The 18,349-nt window shown below is 34.1% G+C and overlaps 1 protein-coding gene across 1 annotated transcript; it reads right to left on the bottom strand.

Annotated features, from left to right (window-relative positions):
* Window positions 1-2,328: 2,328 nt before the first annotated feature.
* Window positions 2,329-7,650, bottom strand: LOC149243718 (uncharacterized). The gene is made up of 7 exons (XM_089367849.1): window positions 7,123-7,650; window positions 5,792-6,809; window positions 5,543-5,701; window positions 5,069-5,458; window positions 3,792-4,988; window positions 3,462-3,524; window positions 2,329-3,385 (listed from the first exon to the last, which is right to left on the bottom strand). Exons 1-7 carry the CDS (start codon window positions 7,611-7,613, stop codon window positions 2,876-2,878), a joined length of 3,828 nt encoding a protein of 1,275 aa, XP_089223975.1. The 5' UTR covers window positions 7,614-7,650; the 3' UTR covers window positions 2,329-2,875.
* Between the last annotated feature and the right edge of the window lie 10,699 nt (window positions 7,651-18,349).

Genomic DNA, 18,349 nt, shown 5'->3' with positions numbered 1-18,349 from the left:
AACAAGAATTAAACTTAAATGGATTTAAATATTTTTATTAGTTAATATGAAAGAATAATGGTGCTAGAAAAGGGTTTGTATCAAAGAAAAATGTATAATGACATGACCTGGCTTGGAGTTGGGAATATTATGTCGTGCTATCAAAGCCTTAGTTTTAGAAAAATATCTATATGGGTAGAGGTCAATGTGGATTTGTTTGACTTTATTGTTATGGTGCATCTCACAAATCATTGATGGAGTTCAATAACCAATGCCTTCATCATTTTGAAGATTTGGTTCATGTCTTCAATGGCCTCACCTTTTTGGTGCTTCACATGGTTGTTTCTAGGCAATGATATGGTAATATGTCCATGATGTAGCATAGCCACATTGTAGGGTAGTAGGGATGACATGGGAAAATATGCACAACCTAGGCAACAAATATGGTATCTTAAGGCCAACAATCACATCAATTCATTTGCAACTAAAATGTGCAAGATTGTTAATTCAAGTGATGTTGGAGTTCCAACAAGTGATATTCAGGCATGCAAATAGCCAAGTTGCGTAAGTGAAAACATGGAAGTAAGTTATGAAGGATAACATAGTGTTTGGAATATGACTCTTTGGGATGGTGACGTATGAAATCAGTACTAGGTATTTCGAAAACAAAAGGCTGACAATCAATTACATCTTATTTCTTCAACACTAAAATTCTTTTGTGTAACACCATGTGATAATATAACAAAGAACAAAAATATAGGATATAAACATGCCATGTAATTGAATTTATTATCAAAGAGGCTTTCAATTTCATCTCAAAATAAATTCTTCATGTGTAACTCATGCAGAGGTCATGACACTTATGTTGTATACTAGTCAATACACTTGATTATATGTATGCATGTTTGTATGTGTGTATGTATGTTAGTGTAGTCATTACATTCATTATGAATTTCTCTCGAAGTTCTGAAACAAGAATTTTTTGAGAATTTGTAATTTCAAAAATAGGTTATCACATAAACTATTTCATAATTGGTTAGTTGGAGAAATAAATTGTTCACTAAACTACTCAAACTAACATTCTTGACTTTTAAAAAATGTATAATTAAGATATATGAGTTAGACCATTCCAATAATGTGAATTCATTGATTTTATTGAGATTGCAAACTCAACGAAAAGCATCCCAGTAATGTGGATTCATTGATTTTATTTCCACATAATCATATGTCATCTGATTTGGTAAGGTCTAATAATGTGAAAAGAATACTACAATAGATATTATGTCCAAAGAAAGCCTTCCATAGGATTTAGGGTATTAAAAGATTACTGAATCCATAAAAAGACATGAACACCCATATCAACATCCATCTTTCCGGTCCAATTAATAATTTTTGCAGCACACATGGGGTTATCCGATTACTCTTGATAGTTTTTCTCATTTGCTACAGTGACTTTATATATTTGTAAAATTTCTGGTGAATATTCCTAAATAGCCGAAAAAATTTGCATATTATATTGTAATGTTTAGTGATGGGTCGGCCTCTAAAGCAGTTGGACACTCTTTTGTGACCCTTTTTAGGGAAGAATGAAAAGGTAAAGTTTAGTGATGGGACAAGAATACTACAACAAATATGTTTGTAGGAACGCCTTCAACAAGATTTGGGCCATTTCATACTGATATATCTACGCACTCTTAAATCCACGGAACTTTTTGGCCGTGATACGAGATTTCAAAATATGTAAATCATCAAACTTTTTAAGGGTCTTGATAGATTAATGAAAACAAACCATCATTCAATTTTCAAATTAAAATATATTTACATAATTAGTTGTATTCAAATCAGGACGAAATGCATACGTCCGTACGTGCAGTACGCAGTTGTCCCTTGGTTATTGAATTTGTGTCATAGGTTCTTGATAAAATTTATTGGTTATTTTTAAGTTATGTTTTGGTTAATTTGATCGGTATTTGCAAACAAACTTTTAAGAATTATCTAATAATTTACAAATTTCAGATATTTTAATTTTTTAATATTTTAAATCTATTATATATTAAAAATTTATTTGAAAATAATAATAATAATTTTATTGGCTTGAGTATGTTCTAAAATTGTTTCTGCTTGGTTAAGAAGGTGTTTTTTAGAAGGTAAGGAAACAGGTTAACCGTTCATGACCCAGAAGCATCTAGCAGGAGTGAAAACCAAGACCCGAAAGCATCTAGCCAGAGTGAAAACCTGCCCATTACAGAGCACCAATAAATTATTCATTCCGGGGATGGTTTATTTTGAATAAGAGTGCCAATAAAAATTAGAGATAGGCACGGTATAAAAATTAGAAAAAGCCCATGATTTCACAACTAAATTAAGATAAATTTTCCAACTATACTGGTAAAATAACCCATTACCCAACAAAAAGCCATTTTATCGGTTAGACAATACCGATGCAAGCCATTTTATAAATTTCCCCTGCCCCCAACATCCAGCTAAGGTTCAGTTCGTCTGCGATTTGCCAGGCACCGCTATCGGCCCCGAGATTGAAACAGATGACATTAGATGCACAAACATACGCAAGAATGTCGGTCTTGGCTGTCCACTTCTTCAGACTAGAGTTCTTTATTGGCAACGAATATCCCATTGGGGCTAACGTTTCCCAAAGATCAGTCTCGGTGATCTCCGCATATCTGACCGCCGCTCGATTGAATCTCCCGCAACTCTTTCCTGAGCTGCCGGAATGCATGCCTGGTGTGGGCGCAAATTGGAATCCCATGCCGGGAGGCCGCTGCGAAGAAATGGACGACGAAGGATGTTCCAACAAGAACGACTCACAGATCACATCATGACATAAAGTGCACATAGGCGCCACAAGGGAAACGCTCAAGACTGTAAATATAAACTTCTATTTATATGCCATAATAAAGTCTTTGCACACCTCTGAAACGTCCGTCCCCTTATCGACCATGGTCAGCCATCCACATTCGACCACACTCCCAATCTCTTTGCCTCCATCTTCATCACAATCACTCTGCTCCTCACCATCAGTACCACAACTCTGCTCCTCACCATCGGTACCACAACTCTGCTCCTCTTCCTCGTGGGAGCAATATACATGTATATTGCTATGCATGCACTCTTTAAACAAATGCGACTCTTCCGTCCACATAAACACATGTGCGCTTCTTCCACCTTTGTTTCCATGGAAGGACGAGTACTCCACCTCCGACTCACCATAATTACTCGGACGGAATGTTACACGAAACTCAAACGCCCTGCAGACATGGTAGGTGATGAAGAACATGAATATTGCACTATGTGATTGGATATTCTCTATCTCCAAATGAGATATGAGATCGTGAATTTTAAGATTGAACTTCTGCGCAATCCGTAGCATTTCTCCCCTCTCAAACATCTGCACAAGTATCATAATGTGGCGATTATTAATTATAATATTTCTTCTGTCTTCCTGAGAAAAATTAAACACCCACCTTGTCATCATCCATTCTTCCACTAAAGATGGCCGTTGACGGCTTTTGATGAGAAGGCGAAATCTGCACATATTTTCCAAAAACGACTTGAGCATTCAACAGCACAAGCATTAAATTTAAATTGTGATATTCATCAGTAAATAAATATTAAGATTGAGTGATGAGAGTCTATTTTGATGATAAATGAGTTTTTATTCGAAACGTTGTACGGATAACATATATTACATAATGCTATTTTGAAAATCTCAGACAATCTCTCTTTTTCTCTCAAGAAATATTGACGGTTTTTGTATGAATGAATCTTTGATATAATGAAGACCATATACTCACCAAAAATTCGTAAATGTCATTCCAGATAACTCTGTTATCTGTTGAAACGTTTAGACAATCCATCCGTTCCCGCTGACTCAATCCTTCTACCCTCTGCAGCTTCCAACATTTCTCCGCTTTGATCTGTTCCAATGATATTAGTCCTTCTACATTCAGGTTTTCCAGTTTAAAACACCCATTTATGTTGAGGAATTTAAGGTTTCCTAGATTTGAAAGACTTGTTAATGTCTTCAATCCCCAGCACTTTTGCATGTTTAGGCTTACTAGTCCCGATGGCAAGGCATTAACCCGGATCAGTTTAATATTCTCAGAAAGATCCATACTTTCAAGCCTGGGATAAACACCTTCGGGAATGGTTATTTCTGATATGGCTGTGTTCTTCAAAGTGAAATCCCTTAAAATCCTCATTTCAACTCCTAAATGTAAGTTTTCAACCTCCGCGTTCCCTTGATCCTGAAAAGTAAAGTCAGATAGAGGACAACTTTCTATAGCCAAAACTTTGATATTGGACGCCGCAATTCCTATTGGTAAGATTTGCTTTAGACCAGAGCATTTAATCAGGAACAACTCTGTTAAGCCCTTTAATTTAGACAAAGAAAGTGGCAACTCTGTTAACTCTGGGCTCCCTATCGTTAGTTGTTCTAACTTGTCGAGCATTGCCAAGTTCTCAGGTAACTGTAATAAATCAGTACCTCTTAAATTAAGATACCTTAAATGCCTTTGATACGGGATTCTCTCCGGCAAGTATACCAATTTAGCACAGTCTTTGAAGTCAACGTACTCAAGTGTGGAAATTTCTCCTAAAGTATCCAGTGAGATTGACAGGTTGAAGCAGTGTTGTAATGATAGATATTGAAGTTGCAATAACTTGGGAAAGGTATTGGGCAATTCAGTCAGTTGAGAGCAACCAGAGAGATCTAAATGCCTTAGATTTGGAAGTTGGGAAAAATCAATTGGAAGTGATTGCAGGAATCCTAGATTTTTCAACACTAGCCTTGTCAAAGTTCTCATCCCTGTAACCAAATTTTCTAGATAGCGAAACAAAGAAGATCCTGTTTGCCTAAACGGGGAAATTAAAGATCTTCTCTGCCGTGAAGATTCTGCTTGCCCGGACTTAGCTGAGATATGTGCCGAGCGACCCGTAAAAGTTTTGGGTTGCGTGTAGGCAATAATCAACTCAGTTAATTGCGTCGGAAGCTGAAAAGAACATAAAATCTCTTAGTTTAATTCAGGATGGAACAAAATGAACGACAAAATAATCGCTGAGATGTACTTACGTCATGACCAAAGTTGGCGAATAATCGTTCAACGCTGTTACCGGGACCCTGAATTTCCAAAACTTTCAATCCTCGCAAAGACATCGAGCGGAGGAAGTCGAAGGAGACATTTTCGGGTATGTTGAAACGCTCCAGAGACATGAAACTGCGCCTAGGCTTGATGTTGGTATGACTGCGCAAGCGAAGCCATACCAACTCTCCCACCATGTTCCACGAGTCGAATGGCAAATCCCGAAACGCACCTTCAACTACTAGGAGACGCACACCTTCAACACTAATGTCATTCATGAAACAAGCTGAATTCTCATCATTCGCGAACTGTTTCTTATCTTCCGTAGACCGGATTCCCCGTATCTGTAAGCTTGACAAGGCCTTGGCCTTTGATCCGGCCTGGCAATCACGTGAATCTCGCTGCAAATTAAACTGAATATCTTTTCAACCATACTAAAATAAAATAATAGAAAAGGCCAATACCTGCGACTGCAACATTTCCTCCATGTCATTCAACGAGCTAATCCGTAATGGGTTACAAGTAGGGAACACGCGATACTCTTCGCGGGCAATATGTCTCGCCAATTCCCTAAGTTGATCGTGCATTGTAAGTTTATAACTCCCATACCCGTAGCCTATCATCTGAATAAACAAAATAAATAGTTACCACGAGGGAGGGAGAGATTGCCAAGATGAATAAACACTGGTTTCCTAGCTCAACATAATACTTACGGGGTTTTCCTTTCTTCTACAGTCAATTTCATCATCCGACTGCGTGTCATAATGAATCTCCACGAGACATTTTTGACGAAGACTTTCGAGATGGTCTCCAATTCTGTTGTTGCCATGTAATCCTTCCAAGACTCTAATAGCTAAATCCTTTTTCTCGCCAACCAAGAAACAACCGATGTCCAAGAATACCTCCTTCTCTTCGGGGTCGAGGGCTTCGAAACTCACTCTTAACGAGTTTATTATTTCGTATGGCAGTGTTGTACACAACTTTTCCAACTGCCGCGTCCAGTACTGTTTGTCATACCGACCAACAAAGAGTCCTCCCAAAACTTTCAAGGACAAAGGCAAACCCCCACAAATTTTTAACAACCGCTCAACTAAATCTCCTAGTTCTTCAGATGGCTTGGATTGAGAAAAAGCATGCCGGCAGAAGAGCTCTCGAGCATGCTTTCTATGTAATGGCTTTACATCATAGACTAAAGTTTTTGCTGAAGAGCGTCTGAGTAAATCCTTATCACGAGATGTGATCAATATCAGACTCCCGGATGCCACGGCATCCACATCTAGCAGGCTCTCTATCTGATCCATATTATCAACATCATCCAGAACGATAAAAACTGGGGGGAGACGTGGCAGGCAATCTCGTAAAGTACGTCTCCCTTCACAGATAGTGTCAATATGCTGCAAATTATAATTTCCCATCATATCACGAAGGAGCTTCTTCTGCAAAGATTGCAAACGCCTTTTTCTGACTTCACATAAGATACTTGATCTACTAAAGTCCGAGTGTTTCAAGTTGTAAAGGTGTCTAGCAAGAGTTGATTTTCCAACACCGCCCATTCCTGTAATCCCTACAATCGTTGTAGCGTTTGAATGGCTGTGTTTCAGAATTTCATTTTGGAAATCTTCAGCCACTTGGTCAAGGCCAACTGGGTATTTAGCTACGTCTAATGCTTCCCGTTTAAAAACCTCTTTCATTACACCAGCCACGATTTCCTCCAAAATTTCCCCATAGTCACTGAAAAAGCAAAGAGATATATTCACTCATTAGGGTTAGCACTTGGAAATCTTAGAACTGTATATGATAAATTCAAGGTTAAATAAATATACTTGTCGAAGGTCAAGCTTTATGTATTTCTGATGAAAAGTGTAAAGTCCAGGAAAATGTTCAAGGGTTTTCTATATTCTACACAGTATTCCAAAAGAATGATTAACCATAACATACTCATTTTCTCTAATATTTTATAATTCTGATGGACATCGAATATGACGAAAAATTCACGTTGCCAATAAATATATACATTAAAGGTTTTGCAGAAGTATGGACTCACCTCCCATTCGTTTTGAACAGCAGGCCACAAATCTCCGAGGCTTGATTGAGGGCTGTCTTCCAATTCTTGATGACTTCGGCCGTAACTCTGGCTTTGTGTTTGTGTTTTTTGAAAGCTTCTGCATAACGCCCTTTCTCAATGTGACGAAGGTCCGAAGGCTCAACGTCGGCATACACCGGAATAATCTTGGTGTTGCGCTCATGGTGTGATCTCAAAATCCAACACAATTCATCCAGGCACCATTTCGATTCAGCATAACGCTCAGAAAATATGGTCACATGAACCAGAGCGCTCTGAATGGCGCCGAGGATAGCAGGAGAAATATTATCCCCCGCACGAAATTCGTCCTTATCCAGAAACACGCTCAACCCATAGCTTCTGAGGCGATGATAGATGAGGCTCGCAAGAGTCCTCTTGACGTCGGGTCCCCTGTGATTTATGAAAACTTGGTATGGTGACGCCACTGGCACTGTCTCTGGCAATTGCTCCATTGATGATATGGGCTCCGATCAAAGATGACAGGAACGCTTCGCGTGCAAGAGAGAGAGAGAAATGCGAACGGTATTTAAAATGGATTTGCTCTATATAGGATAAGTGTAAGAGGGATCATATGGCTATAAATGACTCCCAGTATGTCTGGTCAGTGGTAGCCGTCTTTCCATCATCATTAATAACGATAGAGAGTGGTTTTACTTTAATCAGGTGAGGCAGCGAACTATAGAGCCCTTCATATTCAACAGTCACGGAGAGAAGCAAGAAATCATAGATCCCATTGCATTCAACAAACGCCCACTGAAAGAAACCACAGAAACTATCTCATTCAACAGTGATGGAACCCACTCGTATTAAACAAAAATATCCAGAAGCAAAGTCAATGAAGTGTTGGAACCACGGAACCCACTCGTATTAAACAAAAATATCCAGAAGCAAAGTCATTGAAGTGTTGGAACGCCAGAACCCACTCAATATACAGAAGCGAAGTCAACGAAGTTTTCAAATCGGGTAAAGTAATTATTTTAGCTCTAAGGCTAAAGATGGTTTATGGCACACATTATTTCTTCATCTAGTTTATGGGATAGATTATTTTTTTATCTGTTTGATGTATTTGGTTTTTAAGTGAAGTTTCACAATAATTGTTTGGAGCTTTTAGACAAATCCTCTTAAATAACTTATCTCACGAGCTAGCTGCTAGCATATCGGCATAACTTTCCATGTTGTCTTTGAAAGCCTAACATCCTAATATGAAATGCTTTTCTATTTCCACTTTTTAAAAAAACAAAAAAATATATTTTTTCCTCTCACAATTTTTTTTGACTTTTACCAACATCTTATTTTACAACCGAGTTGATAAAAATTAATTTTTATATAATACCTAAATTATATAATTATATGACTGCAAAATTAGTGATAAAACCACTAAACCATCTCTTATTAAACAAAGCATATACACGAGCAAAGTCAATGAAGTCTTCGAATTGGGTAAAGCACTACGTGATAGTGCATCAATTATTATAATTTTAGTTATCCGGACGAAGGATTAGTGATGGAACCACAGAACCCATCTGGTATTAAACAAAACAAAATTCCGCAAGCGAAGTCAATGAAATCTTCAAATGGGGTAAAGCACGAAAAGATAGTACATCAATTATTATGATTATAATTATACGTATGAAGGATTAATGAAGAAAACTGAGGTCTTATAGTTGGGTACATTTTGAAATTATAGTTAAAACAAAAGAGAGGAGACATCTCAGCTACCAATGCATACGATAATGCCATGGGTCTCTTTTTATGGTTATATACATGGAAAGTAGAAATCCTGATTACTTTTTTCAGCAAAATCTGCAACATTTTCAAAGAAATTTGCAACCAGGGATATCTCAACCCACTTAATTTAGAGAATTGAGTGAAATTTCAACAAATTGCACGAAAATTTAAATGCAAAAATCATGTTGTTTTCATGTTGTCATTACTATCCTTTTCTATTGGTCTAGGTCTCTAGTAGCACTCACAATCATAGACCAACAATGAATCAATTGGAAATTGATGGAGGACTACTCACTTTTCTCACCATTAAATAGATTTTATAATAAAGTGAGAACTTTTATTAAATAGACTCTATAATAAAGTGAGAAATAAGAAAACTTTTCTCACCATTAAATAGATTTTATAATAAAGTGAGAACTTTTATTAAATAGACTTCATAATAAAGTGAGAAATTTTATTAAATAGATTTTATAATAAATTAAGAAATTTTTAGAATTAGAGAAATGATGATTTGTGGATGGTTTATAGAGATATCCAAAACTAATAAAAACTTTCAAAAAAATATTTAGACTAATAACTTTCAAAAATATGGTCTTAAAATTGATTAACTCATAATGAAACCTACCTATCTCACTACTTTAGTTAATAGGGGAGGTTATACTTTAACACTCCCCTTTAATTTCAATTATTAAATTCATCAACACTAATAATGCTAAGTGTTGAACTCTCCACAATGGTTTGGTGAAGATATATGTTATTTGATGTTGATCTCTAAATCCACAAAATTGAATAGAAATTTCACCATTGTTGACAAGCTCAAAATGTCACCATATGAATGTTGTGCGTGTGTGTATATATATATAAAATTTCGTGCTATAAATCTAGAGTTGTTCCATATTGGCGTAACCAGAGCCAATTGGTCTAAAAATTTAGTATAGTCTAAGGGTGTAAGTTTGTCACCTGATGTCTCCTCTGTTTTCGTAGTTACAAGAGTAAGATATCCATTATTTTGCATAGTTATAGGGGTAACATCTAGGTCTAGTAGAGTGTGAACCATTAAGCTAATATGAGGGATAGGCCTCACTTCTCATAAATGTGAATAAAACCTATATATGTGTAAGAACATAGCTAGAGTAAAAATACATTAATACATGACCAAATATTTACTTATATAACAAAGATTATTATATTTAATAGAGGAATGCTAAATATGGTAAACCTTTGGTTATTACAAGGAGAGAGTGACAATTTGTAATGTTTAACTTTTTTATAATAAAAGTTTGTTTATATGATTATGGCATAAATATAGATATTCATGCAAAGATCTAAAGATATGTTTAATTTTAGTACATCTTAGCGAAGGTGTATATTAATGTGAGTTTGCAATAACTTTTAGGGAGTAATTTGATGTTTGAAGTGGATAAATTAATTACATTATTTCCTATCCATGGACCCTCAATGTTCCAAGAGGGAGTGATAAGGATTGATTTTCTAACTTATCTAATGCCTATTCAAGTCTCTTAAAACATGTTTGACTTGAATGTTAGGGATCCAAGTGAATGAACTAAAAATTATTTTGTTTGGTTAAGGAAGAAAATAACTTGGTTGATACTCTTTGGAATTATACATGTTCTCTCCATTAACCTGGGTAGGGTATGTTTAAGGAAGAAAATTAGCAACACTATGACACCCACTTCATTACCCCAAATTTTGTAATGTAAATAAGAACATATAATGTAGGGGTGTCAGTGTTGATGCTATGCTATAAAACTCGATTATATGTTGTAATGTTTATTTTTATTAATAAAAATTCTAGAGTTGAAGAAAGGGGATAACCAACAAATTATGATGCCTTGGGGAGGTGGAAAATTTTACTTAAGAGGAAATTATTCTAATATTTATGAGGCTAAAGATAGCCTATGGGACAAATTATTTCTTCATATGTTTGATGTATTTGGTCTCTTTTTTGTGAAGTTTTACAATAAGTGCTCCCAGCTTCTCGACAAACCCCTCACTAAATAGTTTATCCCCAGAGCTAGCTGCGAGCATATCTGCATAACTTTCCATGTTGTCTTTGGAAGCCTCACATTCCAAAATGAAATGCTTTTCTGTTTCCACTTTTCCAAAAAAAAAAAATTCTCTCACAATTCTTTTGGCCTTATCTAACATCCTATTTCAAAACGGTGTTGACTAAAATTAGTCCTTATATGGCTAAAAAATGAGTAATGAAACAACTAAACCATCTCTTATTAAACAAAGCATATACACAAGCAAAATCAATGAAGTCTTCGAATCGGGTAAAGCACTACATGATAGTGCATCAATTATTACAATTTTAGTTATCCAGAAGAATTAGTGATGGAACCACAAAACCATCTGGTATTAAACAAAAAAAAAATCCACAAGCAAAAATGAAATCTTCAAATCGGGTAAAACACGAAAGGATAGTACATCAATTATTATGATTATAGTTATATGTATGAATGATTAATTGAGAAACTTGAGGTCTTATATTTGGGTACATTTTGAAAATTTAGTTAAAACAAAAGAGCAGAGACATCAGCAAAATCTGCAACTTTTTCAAAGAAATCTGCAACTAGGGATCTCTCAACCCACTTAATTTAGAGTTGAGACTGAAACTTCAACAAATTGCAGGAAAATTTAAATGCAAAGTGTGAGTTGTTTTCATGTTGTCATTACTATCCTTTTCTATTGGTCTAGGTCTCTACTAGCACTCACAATCATAGACCAACAATGAATCAATTGGAAATTGATGGAGGACTGCTCACTTTTCTCACCATTAAATAGATTTTATAATAAAGTGAGAACTTTTATTAAATAGATTTTATAATAAAGTGAGAACTTTTATTAAATAGATTTTATAATAAATTAAGAAATTTTTAGAATTAGAGAAATGATGGCTTGTGGATGGCTTATATAAATACTTAAAATTAATAAAAACTTTCAAAAAAATATTCGGACTAATAACTTTCAAAATATCATTTTAAAATTGATTAATTTGTAATGAAACCTAACTATCTCACTACCTTGGTTAATAGGGGAGGTTATACTTTAACACTCTTTAATTTCAATTATTAACTTCATCTAACACTAATAATGCCAAAGTGTTGAACTCTCCACAATTGTTTGGTGAAGATATTTGCTACTTGATGTTGATCTCTAGATCCATAAAATTGAATAGAAATTTCACCAGTGTTGACAATCTCAAAATGTCACCATCTATATATATTTCACCAGTGTTGACAATCTCAATATGTCACCATCTATATATATATATAGATGGTGACATTTTGAGATTGTCAACACTGGTGAAATTTCTATTCAATTTTATGGATCTAGAGATCAACATCAAGTAGCAAATATCTTCACCAAACAATTGTGGAGAGTTCAACACTTTGGCATTATTAGTGACATTTTGAGATTGTCAACACTGGTGAAATTTCTATTCAATTTTATGGATCTAGAGATCAACATCAAGTAGCAAATATCTTCACCAAACAATTGTGGAGAGTTCAACACTTTGGCATTATTAGTGTTAGATGAATTTAATAATGCCAAAGTGTTGAACTCTCCACAATTGTTTGGTGAAGATATTTGCTACTTGATGTTGATCTCTAGATCCATAAAATTGAATAGAAATTTCACCATTGTTGACAATCTCAGTATGTCACCATATATATATCTAACACTAATAATGCCAAAGTGTTGAACTCTCCACAATTGTTTGGTGAAGATATTTGCTACTTGATGTAGATCTCTAGATCCATAAAATTGAATAGAAATTTCACCATTGTTGACAATCTCAATATGTCACCATATATATATATATATATATATATATATATATATAAACTTTCATGCTATATATATACATATACATATATATAAACTTTTGTGCTATAAATCTAGAGTTGTTCCATATTGGTGTAACGAGAGCCAATTGGTCTAAAAAATTACTGTAGTCTAAGGGTGCAAGTCTGTCACCTGATGTCTCCTCTGTTTTCATAGTTACAAGAGTAAGGTATCCACTATTTTTCATAGTTATAGGGGTAACATCTAGGTCTAGAAGAGCGTGAACCATTAAGCTAATATGAGGAGTATGCCTCACTTCTCATAAATGTGAATAAAACCTACATATATGTAAGTACATAGCTAGAGTAAAAATACATTAATACATGATCAAATATCTACTTATATAACAAAGATTATTATATTTAATAGAGGAATGCTAAATATGGTAAACATTTGGTTATTACAAGGAGAGAGTGACAATTTGTAATGTCTAACTTTCTTATAATGATAGTTTGTTTATATGATTCTGGCATAAATATAGATAACAGGAAATGAATGTGTTAAAAAACTTTTTCTTTCGACTAGATGGATCTAAGGGCCAGAAATGGTTTGGGTTGTGTGTGACACATAGAGCATTGAAGTGATGGTTGAGGGACTACAAAAATTAGAGAATAAATTCCTTGTGTTGTGCAAACCTACACGGTCTTTTTGTGAATGTGATCCTACTCAAATATGGAAAGGTTGATCATAATTTTTGCTTGTGCATGTGTGAAGGAAAATGGCCTTAACTACTTGTGTTAAAATCTACTATGAATCAGAGTACATGAAATATCACTAAGTTGTGTTCTCCTAAGGGCATCAAGATCCGGCATGGGGGTGACCAACTGTGAGAAAATTTGTAGCACATTTGACCATATGGTGGGTGGCATGTGGTTCATCGTACTTCAATTTCTAGTATTTTTCTCGTTGTAATAGAAACATATTTATTTCTGTGTTAATATTACTCTAGAATAAATGGTTTAGTAACATGCATTATTATTTAATGGCTCTTTTCAATAAGTTTATATGTACATGCATTTACCCTTTAGATTTATCATGGTTCTAACTATTGTTATAAAAACATTGGTTGAAGAAGATATGCTTCCTACATGCATATTTAAATAGATCATGTTGGCATTACTGCTATTACCTTTCTTCTAGGAGGTTCCAAGCGCTAAAACTTGGATCATAATGAGGGTAAATCTAATAGATCATCTATTCCAAATTTCAGATATTTCTTTGCCACATTTTAGGAGATATGATCAAAGGAAGTTGAGCTAAAACATTGACTATAGTGATGGAAATTCCTGTTAATCATCTAGTTCAATTTGTAGATATTGATTTGTAATATTTTAGGAGATATGATGAAAGGAATTCAAACTTCCTAAATACTCCTAAAATCATTCATCAAACAAGCCATGTTGGAATTTCTACTATAACTTTTCTTTTGTGAAGTTCTAGAAGTAGAACTTGAACCAAAGCAAGGGGAAATACCACTGATCATCAGGTTAAAATATTAGATCTTGGGTCATGGTATTTTACGCTATATGATTAGAGGAAGTCACTCTTCCTAGATGTTCCTAAAATTCATGCACCAAATAGGTAATTTTGGCATTTTTGCTATAAATCTTCATCGAGGAGGTTCCAAAGGTTGACACTCGAACCATTATGAGGGGAGCTCCCACTAATCATTTTGTTCAGTATCCAAAGCTTAGACTGATATAATTTAAGAGATGTGCCTTGAGGAAGTTGATATATTAGCTTACATGCAAATTGTTTGAAGAAGTACCTAAATGGTTTGATGGTTCATTGCATATAAACTAATTGATGAAATGGCCCAATTAAAAAGTTAGTTTTTGTATGGGGATAGTATTGTTATGTGTTATCATTGTTCTATGATAGTAGTTGCAATTGATCTATTCCTATTTGCATGTGAATCATTTGAAGAAATGTGTTAAAGGTGTTTTATTATAATTTTCATACTTTGATAAAATACCTCAAAGACAAAAATCAAAAGTTGTATGATTGAGTGGTATATTTTATTTAAATAGTATGTTACAAGTGGAATCAAAGAAACGTTTTTTACCTAGTTTCATAAGAATGTTTGCCAAAATGTATACAAGAAAAATACTACTCAATTGGTTGTATACAAAGTATTTGAAGAAAGGTTTACATGTAAAGTGTTTGACAAAATGAATGAGAGATGAAAATCAAGTTTTCACAAGTGTGGTTAGGATAAATTTAGTGGAGGTATGTGGCAAAGTGGTATTAGAGTTTATTTTTAAGCTTGTGAATAAGAAGAAAACAAGTTAATTATATCCTTATTCAAGCATTAAGGCACTGGGTATGTGACAAAGTGGTACCAAAGCTTATTTTCGAGCTAGCAAAACGAAAAAGAATATTTTGGGTACCTTGTAACCTTTGTAAGTCAATGAGGGTATTGGGTATGTTACAAAGTGATATTACAACATGGTTCAACAATAGAAATGTATGGATTCAAGAACAGATGAAATGGGAGATCTAATACTATGTTACGAAGTCGTAGTAAATATCTTCCTCCATCTATGAATATAACTACCCCACACCCACATAGTCTCCTTTTACTCACCGCATCAAAGAACCCGAATGGAAATGTTTCTCACGCATCTTTATATTTGCACATCTTAATTTTGTTGTTCTTCCTCAATAATCCCATTTCATTGAAGAGTGTGATTTCCTTGACGATGTCTTCCCTGACCTTCACTAGTTTGTGATCAAGGATAAGGGTGCTTCTACTTTTCCATATGGTCCACGTGATGTAATAAGGCAGATTTATGAACCTTTTTTTATTCTAATACCATGCCTTAATAAATGAAATGAGAGAAATATGTTTCCCCACATATTTTAACTTAACCTGGGTAGGGTATGTTTAAGGAAGAAAATTAGCAACACTATGACACCCACTTCATTACCCCAAATTTTGTAATGTAAATAAGAACATATAATGTTGGGGTGTGAGTGTTGATGCTATGCTATAAAACTCGATTATATGTTGTAATGTTTATTTTTATTAATAAAAATTCTAGAGTTGAAGAAAGGGGATAACCAACAAATTATGATGCCTTGGGGAGGTGGAAAATTTTACTTAAGAGGAAATTATTCTAATATTTATGAGGCTAAAGATAGCCTATGGGACAGATTATTTCTTCATATGTTTGATGTATTTGGTCTCTTTTTTGTGAAGTTTTACAATAAGTGCTCCAAGCTTCTCGACAAACCCCTCACTAAATAGTTTATCCCCAGAGCTAGCTGCGATCATATCTGCATAACTTTCCATGTTGTCTTTGAAAGCCTCACATTCCAAAATGAAATGCTTTTCTGTTTCCACTTTTCCGAAAAAAAAAAATTCTCTCACAATTCTTTTGGCCTTATCTAACATCCTATTTCAAAACGGTGTTGATTAAAATTAGTCCTTATATGGCTAAAAAATGAGTAATGAAACAACTAAACCATCTCTTATTAAACAAAGCATATACACAAGCAAAATCAATGAAGTCTTCAAATCGGGTAAAGCACTACATGATAGTGCATCAATTATTATAATTTTAGTTATCCAGATGAATTAGTGATGGAACCACAAAACCCATCTGGTATTAAACAAAAAAAAATCCACAAGCAAAAATGAAATCTTCAAATCGGGTAAAACACGAAAGGATAGTACAACAATTATTATGATTATAGTTATATGTATGAATGATTAATTGAGAAACTTGAGGTCTTATATTTGGGTACATTTTGAAAATTTAGTTAAAACAAAAGAGCAGAGACATCAGCAAAATCTGCAACTTTTTGAAAGAAATCTGCAACTAGGGATCTCTCAACCCACTTAATTTAGAGTTGAGAGTGAAACTTCAACAAATTGTAGGAAAATTTAAATGCAAAGTGTGAGTTGTTTTCATGTTGTCATTACTATCCTTTTCTATTGGTCTAGGTCTCTACTAGCACTCACAATCATAGACCAACAATGAATCAATTGGAAATTGATGGAGGACTGCTCACTTTTCTCACCATTAAATAGATTTTATAATAAAGTGAGAACTTTTATTAAATAGATTTTATAATAAAGTGAGAACTTTTATTAAATAGATTTTATAATAAATTAAGAAATTTTTAGAATTAGAGAAATGATGGCTTGTGGATGGCTTATATAAATACTTAAAATTAATAAAAACTTTCAAAAAAATATTCGGACTAATAACTTTCAAAATATCATTTTAAAATTGATTAATTTGTAATGAAACCTAACTATCTCACTACCTTGGTTAATAGGGGAGGTTATACTTTAACACTCTTTAATTTCAATTATTAAATTCATCTAACACTAATAATGCCAAAGTGTTGAACTCTCCACAATTGGTTGGTGAGGATATTTGCTACTTGATGTTGATCTCTAGATCCATAAAATTGAATAGAAATTTCACCATTGTTGACAATCTCAATATGTCACCATCTATATATATATATAGATGGTGACATATTGAGATTGTCAACAATGGTGAAATTTCTATTCAATTTTATGGATCTAGAGATCAACATCAAGTAGCAAATATCCTCACCAACCAATTGTGGAGAGTTCAACACTTTGGCATTATTAGTGTTAGATGAATTTAATAATGCCAAAGTGTTGAACTCTCCACAATTGTTTGGTGAAGATATTTGCTACTTGATGTTGATCTCTAGATCCATAAAATTGAATAGAAATTTCACCATTGTTGACAATCTCAGTATGTCACCATATATATATCTAACACTAATAATGCCAAAGTGTTGAACTCTCCACAATTGTTTGGTGAAGATATTTGCTACTTGATGTAGATCTCTAGATCCATAAAATTGAATAGAAATTTCACCATTGTTGACAATCTCAATATGTCACCATATATATATATATATATATATATATAAACTTTCATGCTATATATATATATATATACATATATATAAACATTTGTGCTATAAATCTAGAGTTGTTCCATATTGGTGTAACCAGAGCCAATTGGTCTAAAAAATTACTGTAGTCTAAGGGTGCAAGTCTGTCACCTGATGTCTCCTCTGTTTTCATAGTTACAAGAGTAAGGTATCCACTATTTTTCATAGTTATAGGGGTAACATCTAGGTCTAGAAGAGCGTGAACCATTAAGCTAATATGAGGAGTATGCCTCACTTCTCATAAATGTGAATAAAACCTAAATATATGTAAGTACATAGCTAGAGTAAAAATACATTAATACATGATCAAATATCTACTTATATAACAAAGATTAGTATATTTAATAGAGGAATTCTAAATATGGTAAACATTTGGTTATTACAAGGAGAGAGTGACAATTTGTAATGTCTAACTTTCTTATAATGATAGTTTGTTTATATGATTATGGCATAAATATAGATAACAGGAAATGAATGTGTTAAAAAACTTTTTCTTTCGACTAGATGGATCTAAGGGCCAGAAATGGTTTGGGTTGTGTGTGACACATAGAGCATTGAAGTGCTGGTTGAGGGACTACAAAAATTAGAGAATAAATTCCTTGTGTTGTGCAAACCTACACGGTCTTTTTGTGAATGTGAT

This window comes from Pinus tabuliformis, chromosome 8 (genome assembly GCF_031772625.1).
Source record: "Pinus tabuliformis cultivar Carrire ecotype Pingquan chromosome 8, CPIR1, whole genome shotgun sequence".
NCBI lineage: Eukaryota > Viridiplantae > Streptophyta > Pinopsida > Pinales > Pinaceae > Pinus > Pinus tabuliformis.
Note: the sequence above shows the minus strand (reverse complement) of the source record. Positions and strands in the feature narration are given on the sequence as shown.

Bases quoted from the DNA above. Each gene is read 5' to 3' on its own strand.
- LOC149243718 (XM_089367849.1), bottom strand. From the start codon at position 7,613: ATGGAGCAATTGCCAGAGACAGTGCCAGTGGCGTCACCATACCAAGTT. The intron at 5,459-5,542 runs GTATTGGCCTTT...CGTGATTGCCAG, and splicing joins AGGAAATGTTGCAGTCGCAG to GCCGGATCAAAGGCCAAGGC. The intron at 4,989-5,068 runs GTAAGTACATCT...TGTTCTTTTCAG, and splicing joins TCGCCAACTTTGGTCATGAC to CTTCCGACGCAATTAACTGA.